At 43.1% G+C, this 12088-nt stretch overlaps 1 protein-coding gene across 4 annotated transcripts; it reads right to left on the bottom strand.

The window, feature by feature from the left end:
• Positions 1–474: 474 nt before the first annotated feature.
• On the bottom strand, positions 475–11854 carry CLDN12 (claudin 12). Of its 4 annotated transcripts, XM_055707219.1 has the most exons (5): positions 11685–11854; positions 10522–10635; positions 8948–9014; positions 7129–7348; positions 475–4464 (listed from the first exon to the last, which is right to left on the bottom strand). In XM_055707219.1, exon 5 carries the CDS (start codon positions 4434–4436, stop codon positions 3699–3701), a length of 738 nt encoding a protein of 245 aa, XP_055563194.1. In that variant the 5' UTR covers positions 4437–4464; positions 7129–7348; positions 8948–9014; positions 10522–10635; positions 11685–11854; the 3' UTR covers positions 475–3698. The 4 variants fall into 4 exon arrangements, with proteins under 4 accessions (XP_055563194.1, XP_055563193.1, XP_055563191.1 ...); XM_055707218.1 differs by lacking the exon at positions 10522–10635; XM_055707216.1 differs by lacking the exon at positions 7129–7348 and having other exon boundaries at positions 11685–11852.
• Positions 11855–12088: the final 234 nt, after the last annotated feature.

Genomic DNA, 12088 nt, shown 5'->3' with positions numbered 1-12088 from the left:
GACACAGGGAAAGAGACGCGGGGCTTCGGGTGCAGGGCGAGGGCTGTGCTCTTTTCCACGTCACGCTGATGCTTTGGCTCTGCTATGGGGCTGAACCAGATCCCGGCCCCCAGCTCCCATCCCGGCCACAGGCAGAGAAAGGGGATCCTCTAGATTAAGGGAAATCACTCTCCTGCTTTTAAAGGGAAAAGAAATCCTAGAATTTCTTAGGACTAGCTTACAGGAAAAGGAAATTATAAGTAACAGTCAAGCTTTCAGAAAGTGGCAGAAGGGGTGGTTTGGGCTTTTGGTGGTTGTTTTTTTTTGGTTGTTTATTTAAAGCAGGAGTCCTATAAAATTAGTGAGTTAAAATGCAGTATACACAACATTTTAAGCCTGTTAAGCCATCCGAAAGTCTGGCAATCATTATCAAAACAGGCATAGTCTTTCATATTTTAGCAGCTAGTTTTTTCCATAAAATTAATCAAAATAAAATGCATCTTATGAGACTGTTTTATTAAAAATACGTATCTTTAGTTTCACATAAAAAGAACCAACATTGTAATTAAACACAATTTAAGACGCTGGACAGGAATTACTTGGAAAAAATACAGGCTCCTGTAATCCCAAAGCACCGAGCCTTTGACTCCATGAGCCACAAATTAAAATCTTCCTGTGCTCAAGAGCCAGAGTGCCTGCCCTGCACACAGCACAGTGCTGAGGAGCGAGCAGCTGGTCAGAGGCAGGGGTGCTAACTGCTCCACAGCAGCTGTTCTCTGGCAGAGATACAGGCGTTCCTCTCCCCAGATCCAGGGAGGCCTGTCACTCCCCAGCCCTGCTGCTGGGCATGATGGTAACCTTAGCAAGAGAAATGCTGGAGTGGCACCATTTGGCTCAAGCGTCACAGGTTGGCCACCTCTTTCTGTAAAGGAGGAATACAGCACAACACTTCCAGTTAATTTCACTTAGGATCCAGCAGAAACTCACGTTAACAGCACTGTTGAAAGAAATCCAGCTGCGCTTCGGTGATACATGATGCAATGGTCTTCTTAATAAAACTACGCTGGAATCCACTAACTTTTGGATCCCCACTTTTCACAGCTCAGATCCACCTCAGACTTTTGGAAAGACACAATTTTCAAAGCAACAAGTTATTAGCTTAGGCAGCAGCAATACTGATTGAAAGTTTAGTGCATAAAAATCAAAGTCATAATACAAAAGAGCTGTCAGAGACATCTGCTATTTAAAGTGTAGAGAACAAAACACTGGCTGCATTTACTCTCTCATAGAAAACATCAGTTTGCCAGGCTGCCTCTCTTGCTCTGGAGATGCTGAAGATTCAGCTCCTTTTAAAGTCACAGAGAGATGTATTCATCCCTCCAAAATGACCAAAATGCTTTGTAAATTCAGGCTCAAAAAGCATACCAGACACTGACTGTAAACTAAACATTTACTGGCCAATTCATAACTTAAGCAAGGCACAAAGAAGAAAAGACACTGGAGCAATGGGGAAGCAAGCTGACATGAAGTGGCAAACCAGTGCTTTGACCTGACAAAGCATCTAAGGATACAGGCAGCTGAAACAGCAACAGTATCTGAAGTTGGACCACCACAGTAACTGCAAAACAAAGTTCAATTTTGAAGAAAAAAAAAAAGCAGGCTTGCATGTCATTATACATGTTCTAATCCCATACAAGTACTGATCTGATTAAAAGAAAAAAGATACTTCATCTAACATCATACCTTGTAAACCTAAGAGGGTATTAAATCCATGTAACTTTAGAAGCCTACCTCGTTAAGTATTCTTTATCATCTACAGCGTTAATTCCTTAGACTGCAATTTAATCAAGCACTCTGTCTGAAAGGCCTGTCTGTTTATTGACTCTGCTGGGAATTTACGACAGGTATCAGTGTCCTCACTCAGTCCACTGAAGTCTGAGGTCTACCAGTTAAAACACAATGATTCCTCATACTGTTACCACACAGATTGTAACAGAACAAGATTTGCTCGGCACAGCATTTGTTCCTATTTCTAATGCATGGAAAAGGAACAAAACTGACTTTCAGGATCTCAGATGAGTTTGCAGAACTGGAATTAAAGAAATCTATTTAATTTTTTAGCAATGAAAATCTGTTGTGGGATTAATACAAATATAACTTTCCTTACTGGAATGGCATCTTAAACAGAAGAGCTTAATTTGCCAAAGTCTTGGCAAATCAAATACTTGTCTTAATTGTAACACTCTTCAACTCACTGTCATCAATTTTCCAAGTAGTTTCAAAGCCCATATTGAAAAGCTTTGAACCTTGGGGCTGACCTGCTCTGCACCTTAGAAGGAAAAAAAAATATATTTAAAGACATCCAAGGTTGGGAGTCTATAATCTCTCCTCATCCTTGTAGAGCTACAATGTGAAGTTCACGAGTTACTCAAAACCTCATCTTACAGAAAACAGGAATGGGAAACTTTGTCCAGTTGTGAAGTGGCAGCATAGGAAATAACTGGACTTTAACTCAATTTTAAAATAGCTCAACTTGAAAAGTGTTGAAGAACAAGGCTGAAAAGGTTGTCTTAATCAGTAATTATATAAGCTACAGCATGAAAACTCCAACAACCATATAGATCAACTCTGAAAAATACACAAGCTCATTGTTACTTTTATATACATTTAACAAAAAAAAAAAACCAACAAAACACAATCTAGATTTAAAAATCTCTCCCTGGGGTTATAAACCCCTTCCTAGAGAGATGTTGTTATAGCCTGTGTACAGTATTCCAAAAGAATCTTTCATAGCCTTCAGAATTCTTCATGGTTTTCCTAATCTGTTTTGCAGTGAGTGACAATTCTCTCCAGAACCGAGTAATACTTCAAAGCCTACTTGAAAATCCATCTTTAAGATGGCCTTCAAATAAAATATTCAAGCTTCTAACCAGAATTTTTACATACAAGTGGTTTTTGTTTTAATCACAAAGTAGATCTAGTGAATTTGCTAACTTACTGAAAAAAACTAGAATAAAATTAAAAAAAATGTTTCTAGCCTCCAGTAATTCACTAAATGCTATTACAGTACAGAAAAAATTATTAGTTAAATCAATTTTATTTCTTCTGATAGCTACTTTGAAAATAAAGGGTAATATGACAATAATTCTATTTCCAAAGTTCAGAAGCGGGTAGCTTTTTGTGTCTGCAGTCGAAAACAAAAAACAGTGCTGCAGAACTAGTCAGTCTGCCAAATACCCTTTTCAGACATCGCATCTTGAAATACACGTGTCTAGAAGAGCAAGAAACTCAGTGACCCCCTGCACCTGGTTCCACTGCCTGCATTTGGATAATGCATGGGTGCAAGGTCCACCTATGCAGCTCTTACGATGGGATCAGAACCTAATAATAGCTTATCGGACAGCAAAAAGGTTCAAACCTGCTTTGACCTCAGTAAGCAGAAGGATGAACAGACACCATTGTTTAATGTACTGTCCCAGCACCAGCAGCAATTTTATATGTAGTGAGCTCAGTTAAAAAAAACACACCAAAAAAGCAGTCAGGAAGTAACACACCAGAACAGCAACCGACTTGCTGAACTCAGGTCTCCATTGCTTTGCACCTTGGGAAACCTGACCTTACAAATGACTATGCTCAGTGCAAGGCAGCAGAGAGAACCAAGCCTGCAATTTTCACCGTTTGAATGAGCACAAGAACTTGGCTTCCAAGACTCTGTCTTCTTAAGATGCATGTGTCACAACAGGAATGTCAATTTCCATGGCAGAGAGGCGAGAGCGTGCAGAATACGGCTGAGAGGCATAGCTGTGCATGCTAGGGGCATGGGAATAGAGGGGCTGCCAGAAAGGAGAAGGTAGGCTTTTACATGCACAGTACCACAGACACAGCAGAACGGAAGTGAAAAACAGACCGCCAGCACTGGCAATGGCAATAAATACAGAGATGTCAAAGCTAAAGACAGGCTCATATTTTCTGTTCAGATAATTGTTATAAAAGATGACCCAGATTGATGGAGTGAGACAAATGGCACATGCCAGCAGGAACAAGAGGCCAGCCACGAGATGGCAGCCGGCACTGTTTACAAGGCATTTGGCCAATTTGATGTTTGGCACGCTTGATACAAAGGCTGTGTTACACATGCCAATCAAGCAGAGAAACAGAGCTGAGACGGCAGTTAACATACTCAGTGGAAGGGCAAACTGAAGAACACGCAAATCCAGTTGATCGACAGCAGTGTACCACTGTGGGTCATATATCACACAGTCTCTGCTCCCATCAAAGCGAGCGCACTTAATCCAGAGTCCCGTGTAAATGGTCACATTCCTCTCATTCTTGTTGAATGTGTACAGTCTCATTTGCCTCCAGTTTGGAAGCAGAACTGCTGCAAGGAGTCCAGCTACTGAGGCTGTTCCACTGAGGAAGGCCAGTACGGTTGCTGCATGAACATCCCGGCAGCCCATGCTTGCCCACAGAGGTTGTTTTCTGCAACTAAAAAGAAAATTTTTTTAAAAATAAACATCAGTAGGTGAAAGTTTATGGATTTGGGACGGACTACAGTCGACTTGTGCCAGGTTAATAAACTTGTATGGCAGCTGATTCTTTGCCTTACACACTTATGCAGAGGTAACACTACTGAACTCATGCTTTAATGAAATGTTAGATTATTTCACAGACCGTTGCAATTGCTCAGCTGTCAGACTGCCAAATTTGCTGCGTTCAAGATAAAAAAGGAGCACTTGAATACGCAGCTCTACGCATCTCTCACCTTGTGTTGCTGCATGGATTTTTACAGAGGCCAGGTGGAGAGGACCAACCACTGAGTGAGCGTGTTTTAAGAAGTTCATGTCTTCTCAACTGGCCTTTCTCTTTAGCCCAGATGTAACATTAGACTGTGTGTTCAATCCTACCACACTGCTGTGTGAAAGGGAATTGCTTAAAATCAACAGCATTAGCCCAGACAAGGAATGCACATGTAGGCAGTTATACACAATTTATATAGGCCAAATTGTTGATGAGAGCTGCAAGGTAGGAGAGAAGGCTCTGTTGAGTAATTTACTATGAACTTTTCAAAAGCAACCAACAGTTCTTCCATACTACTTCTGCCTTTCAAAACCAGCTGTCTAAGCACACAAACAATTCCAGAAATCAGATGGCTTTTCAGCTTTCACCTTTTCCTTTTCAGAGCAGGTATTAAAGAATACTGCTTCCTTTTCAATATAACCACTGCCTGTATACCTAGTATAGCCTCTTGCCTGCACAGACCCTGCGAAACAGTCTCAATGATGCGTCTTAGAAAAAAATCAAACGAAAAAACACTCAAATTGAGTAATCTCTTCTCTGGGTGCTCGAGATACTGCAGAGAAGCCTAATACATAATAGGCATCTGAGCATCCACCCCAGAATGTACTTGAAGCAGAAAACTAAGAATTATAGTGCCTAAAAAATGAGCAGATACTTGGAACTCACTGAGCGCCATTCAGTCATGAACTCCTACTGAAATTTCTTTCCAAATCATCATACTGCATTGTGCTTATTTGTCTAAAGTCACTAACCAATTCTTTAGGTACCAGAAGTTCCATCTAATGCAGATACAAATAACTGAGTACCTGTATCTCAGAAAGGTTACAGACACTGTTGCAACCAAAGAGGAAACTGGATCTGATGCCTTACTATCCTTCTACACGTGCTGACATCGAACGCCCAGGAAGCTCTTAAAGTAAGGAATTTCCGTGTATACTGGAAGCAGACTACAAGCATTATTATGCTATACAGCCAGCTAGCATTTTATTGATTTATAGACAAATAAATAAAGCCCAATTTTTTTCCTAAGAAAAAACTAGGCATTTGTTCACTTGTTATGCCATCTAACCCTGAAGGATTGCAATGGTATGTGGGTACCATTGAAGTGCTGATTATACCCTTTTAAAGCAGCACTGCTGAGAAGAAATAAAGACAACCACATTTATAGTAAAAATGCACCTTATTCAACAACAAGATAGCATTACATTTTTGCGACGAATAGCTGACTGTGGGCAAGCTACTGTTCTCATGCCAGTACACTTTTACAGATAGCAGAGTCATTAATAGGGTAGGGAGACCCAAGACTTATTTCCATTATAATTGATTTAAAACTATGCTTAACCTCAACTTCAATAAGGTCAACACAACCAATTTGCAAGGAAACAGAACTATAACAAATGGGCTTGAGGCATTGTGGGAAAATTACTTTGGGGGGTGGGGATTAGAGAAAACTGGGACCAACAGAAGTGCAACATTACAGAAAGCTTTTTAGGGTAAAACACAGCTATTGCCTTCAGGATGGTTGGCATGCACGGCATCTACTCTACCACAGCTCCTTAAGCAACACACCCTGCCAGCTCATCATATGATGATGGGTGTGACGGAGGGTGGAGTGGAGACACCACAGCCAGGCTCTGTGGTACTCCCTGCAGGAAGAGGAACCTGATGTTCTGATAAGCTGCACAGCAGTTGTCACATGAAGAATGTACGAGATAATGTCTGCTGCTGAGCTGACCATTGTGGTGAAATGACTTTCCTCAGATGAAATAATCTCCTTGTAATACTAACACACCCCTCCACCCCAAAGTTACCTTGGAGGCAGGTACTTACTACTACATCTCATTGGGTATGTGACACCAATCAGTAACAAAAATATGTATGACTAGAGTCACTCAAGCTCCACCTAACTGTAAAGAAAATGGACTGGTCCTGGACTGAAACAAATCTAAACAGGAGGAACTGCTGTATAAACTCCCAAAATACCGTACTTTGATTTAGTGTCACAAGGTTAGGTCAAGCTGACCCACCCTCTAAAGTCCTACCTGAGGATGCAAACTAATTTACATTGAAAGTGAAACTTTTAACCAATCCTGTATATGATAACAAACATGCAACGTACTATGAAGTATATAAAGTGGAAAACTGAGGGGAGAAGTTAAGGAAGACTCCATCGTAACTTCTGGGATCAGCTGACAGGCTGAACCTGTCTTCTACCCCACAGGGATGCCTACTGGGTAAGAACTTTATTCTATGACTTACTCATGCTAGCTGTTATTAAGTGCATTGTTTTAAGCTTGTTTTGCAGTCAGCGTATTATCACCAGCAATCTTCAAACCTTACTCTGTCACAAACCTGTATTTTGTATAATAAAAATCTTGAGCTGAAGTTCGTTTTGTGTAAGCCTCTGGAGATTTGACTGGTTGTTGTAAGGGATTTGATTCAGTGATGCTGTCAGTGGGGGTCCCTGGATAGGTTAGTTGAATGACACTCTGATGCAGCAGGCTGTCAAAATGCAGGCGGCAGACAGGCTGGTTGGACACAAGGGTCTTGTCCTTCCTGGGAAACTGGCAGGCTGATCAAATATAAAGGGTTTGAGGAAACCTTCCTTCTTAACGCAACAGGGTAAATATAATATAGCATCACATTTTCTTCTCCTCAAAGCTCAGTACTTTTGCTCTTCCATAAAGAGGCTGCATCTGCCTGGACAAAACTTCCATGCAGGCAGGGCACACTGAGACAGAGCTCTATGAGAGGCCGCTGGAATAGGCACAAGACTGACCATTTTCAGAAACCCATTGTTTCTGCAAATTCACTTGCAACAGCAGATGATGAAAATCTGAGGAGAGTTAACGCAGAGTGGGCAAGAAGTGAAGTTCACCCATATTCTCTAATACAAGAGGGTGGAAGAAAAAAATGGGATATTTTCTTTCCTTCTACATTACCAAGTACAGTTATGGCAAAGACTATGCAGCCAGGATTTAGGACAGCATGGGGAAATTTCTATTTTTCTATTACTTCTGCTGTACCAGTTGCATGGACAGAAGGCTTTAGTCTCTAGTTCATCCTATGGTTGCCAGTTATGTTTACGCCACCCTGCATACCTTGTTCTTGCTGGCTGTGCCTGGTAGACGCACTAAGGGTGTCTGTTTTGGTTGGGTTTTGTTGTTGTTTTTTGGAGTTTGCTTGGTCTGGGGTTGGTTTAGGGTTTTTTTTGCTTGTTGTTGGTAGTTTGGTTTTGAGCATTTTTTTGTTTCTTTTTTTTTTTTTTTTAAAAAAAAAAAGCAGACAGAGTGCTTCTCTTTGGGTAGTGTCCTGGTTTCAGATGAGATGGAATTAACTTTCTTCTTAGTAGCTCAGTCAGTGCTGGTTTTTGGATTTGGTTTGAGAATAACATTGATAACACTGGTGGTTTTGGTTGTTGCTAAGTAATGTTTATACAAAGTCAAGGACTTTTCAGTTTCTCAGGCTCTGTCAGGGAGAGGGCTGGAGGGGCACAAGAAATGGGGAGGGGACACAGAACAGCTGACCTGAACTAGCCAAAGGGATATTCCATAACACAGAACGTCATGCTCAGTATATAAACTGGGGGACTTGGCTGGGGCCTGCCGATCGCTGTGTGGGGACTGGCTGGGCATTGGTCAGCAGGTAGTGAGCAACTGTATTGTGCATCACTTGGGTTTTCTTTTCCTTTCCCTTTGTCCTTTATTCCTCTCCCTTTTATATTATTATATCTCATTTTATTTCAATTATTAAATTGTTCCATCTCAACCTTTTACTTATTTTTTATAAAATTTCACTTATTTTTTCCCTTGATTCTCTTCCCTATCCCACTGGGGACAGGGTGGGTGGGGACTGAGTGAGCAGCTGCATGGTACTTAGCTGCTGGCTGAAGTTAAAGGTAGGAACCTTCCTACCTGTAACTGCCAATACCCAGGGTTCCAGGTAGAAAGGGAAAGACATAGAAAATAGCTCATTTTCCATTTAGAGGGTACAAAAGGTAAGTGAATTTGTAGGTAAGTTAATCCATGATCCCCCCCATCACAGGAAACTCGTCCCCTCTTGCAAATACTGCTAGCTTTATAGCTGTAATTACAGCTTCAGTTACAGATCCTTGATTAAGACAATAACAAAATAGATGTTATCTTAATTAAGATGGATCCTCTGTACTTACCAGCAGTGTGTCCAAGTCAAGAGAAACCTCAGCAGCTTTTAGAAGTAGGAAAAATGTGTTACTGGATCTAAGAAACAGAAGAAGGAGCAAGTCAACATCACAGTTGTTTCATGCAGTTCCAGCAACAGTTTACATTGTGACTCAGAAATACAGAAACTCAGATATGTCTACATTTGACCAACTCCATCACCCTTCTACAATTTCCTTTTATTTAAAAACCAAAACTCAAACTATTTTTTCTCTTCTCCCCAGGATTTTTCCCCAGAGCATGTTCTCTATCTACTCATCTGTTTCCATGCAACAGATAAGAAGGGTGCAAAGCCTCCCCTTTCTTATGGGTTTTCCAAGACACGGAGATGTTCACATCCTGAATTTTACATTTCTAGTAAAAAAATCCCAAACATATGAAGTCATATGAAATTATTATTTCAGATGTTACATTCCAGACTGCACTTAAACAGCACCCTGCTGTTTAAGGAAAGGGTGAAATGATTTTTTAATGTCAGAAAACAAAACACAGACTCTAAACTGTTCATATACTTCCGATTCTCTATTCCTTTGTGGCTTCTACACAAAGGTTTCAAGGAAAAGGCAGAAAGGCAGGAAGTAACAGTGATGCCTTTTCAATGGCTGTCCACCATTTCCAGAGGAAGCGAAAGGATCCTCCTGTGGATTCTCTTTACACCCACATCTGGGATCCACACCACTGAGTCCCAACAACTCTGCAGGTCATAATAGGAAAATCACTTTTCTACTGGACAGCATCAGACCTACAAGCATGTCATTAGGTGACTGTTAAGAGCTACAACCTAAAGGTGAGTTTGCTGTACTAACATGTACAAGGACACAGAATTTATTCTAAATGACCTATATCAAAACCTGAAATATTGTAAGATTTGTATATGTGTAGTCTCCTGGGGTGCAACATCAAAAAAATTCTTCTATCAAACCATCTATGCAAGAGAGAGGCCTTACAGCACACACTCATGCAACCTGCGTTTTTCACTAAATGAGAAAGTAAACTTCCAAGTCTGGAATCCTTCAGTATGAAATCTATTGCATACAAGACAAGAAACGCAGACACAATCAGATCAAGCAGCCCACAGGATTTCCACTGCCAGGTTAATCAATCAAGACTGCTATGAGTAAATGGGGCAATTTGGCCAAACTAACTACACAGGGCTGCAGAGGTCAGCTTCAACATGTTCAGCTATATTTGTAGAAGTAGCAGGTTTGGGGTTTTTTTAGCTTCTGTCTCAAAAAAGAAAAGTATTACTTGGAACAGCTGTTTTTACTCAATAACATTTCTGAGCAACTTCCAAGCTTTCTACGCATTTAGCAGCAACTGAAGCCAAGATAAACACACAGATCTCCCTCTGCAGGTTCACACCCCAAAATACCAGCCAGTGCTCAGTAACAACCATAATTAAGTAGAAAATTACTACAGCAAACAAACCCATCAGAAAGGCAGCTGTGCCCTGCCCAGGAGTCCCTCCCATTAAATGATGAAAACCTGTGACCACCAGCTGTTGTAATAAACAGATACAGAGCAGGTATGGAATATTCTACAGTACCTAATTCAGTAAGCCCTCAATTTCTGCAGACCTGGAGTTTCTTTTCTGTTCAGTCCATCTGATTTTATTCTCCATCACTAGTGGTGCTGAACAACTCAGCCGCTTCCAAACTAACTGTCCAAGGGAAGAAAGTACATTTTGGCCATGATATGTAAAATCTTGCCTTGCCTTAGATTCTAGACTGAAACTTCTTACATCCCAAGGACTTTACAACTGTAACACTCCAGGGCCTTATCATCTGATCCACAGAAGTTACCAGTCCTAATACCACTTCAGGGACAGACTTTACCATGGCTTCTATTCCAAAGATCCACGTTGCTACAACAGGATAGGCTGGCTGAAGCAGGTTAAAAACTGGTAAATTATTAATTGCCCATAAGGTACAAAAATGAAACAAAGAAGAAGAAAGGCATTTACTAGAGACATAATTCAGTGATTAGTAAAGCCAGCTCTGTTCCCTTGCATGGCCTTGAGAAGACCATAATCTTGAGAACCACCACTGTTCTGTAAAGCCCTACTGGAGAGAGGTCACGTTAAATAATTTATAAACAAATGCATTCTTTTAACTACCCACAACAGTATTATCAGTTTAAAAAGTTATGAGTTTTGAATAATTGATCACCAGAAACTGGAGATGAACAGCTATCCTGTTTCAAGACAACCGGAAGTAAGTGGTACAGAATCAGGGCCACCAGTCATTTTTCATTCAAGAAATCAATCGCCCTGTACCAAGTTCTACAAAACCCCTATTAAAATGAAATCCAGATGTGCGGGAATAGAATTAATGTTTCTAACTAATAGATTAGGGCTTTGAAGAAAAATCTGTAGCACAGGTAACTGTTTTACCGACCGATTCGGAAAAAAACAGATGGCGCGCAGCCGGGCTGGAAGGGGCAAACACACATACCCCGATGCTCGGCACAGGCCGGGCGCCGCCGGCACCCGCCGAGGAGGAGCCTGCTCCCCGCACCTACCGCGCCGCGGGGCCCGGCCTGCGGGGGGCCCGCCGGGAAGGGGCGTAGGGCCCCCCCCGCCTAACAGGCCGCACGGCGGCCCCCGCGCGGAGCCCCCGCAGCCGCCGCGCCGGGCCGGCAGCCCCCTCACGGGCCGGGCGCCGCTGGGACGGAGCCGGAGCCGCGCCCGCCCCCGCTCTCGCCGCTCACCTTCCCGTCAGGGCGCGGGGGCACACAGCCAAGGCCCCATCGCCGCCGCGCTGCCGGCCGGCCCTCCGCCCGCCGGAGCCGCCTCTCGCCCGCCAGCCCGCGGCCGGCCGCGGGACGCCCGGGGGGTTGTGGGGCTGTAGGCCGGCGCCGCCGCAGTGCCCGCCCCGCCGCCCCGCGCACTGCAACTCCCAGCGCCCCCCGCGGCGACCGCGAGGCGGAGCCGGCTCCCGCCCCCAGGGGCGGCTCCGCGGGGTCCGCTCGCTCCACCCGTCCCCCCTGCAGGGGGCGCTGCCGGCACCGGGCGCCCCGCGGCCGGGGGAACCGGTGCTTTGTCACACCGTCCCCGAATTCGTCAGCTGCTTCGTTAACTGCTGGAGGAACCGGCAGCACCGCCCCTCAGCGGC

This window comes from Falco cherrug, chromosome 4 (genome assembly GCF_023634085.1).
Source record: "Falco cherrug isolate bFalChe1 chromosome 4, bFalChe1.pri, whole genome shotgun sequence".
NCBI lineage: Eukaryota > Metazoa > Chordata > Aves > Falconiformes > Falconidae > Falco > Falco cherrug.
This window is presented reverse-complemented; position numbering and strand designations above follow the sequence as displayed.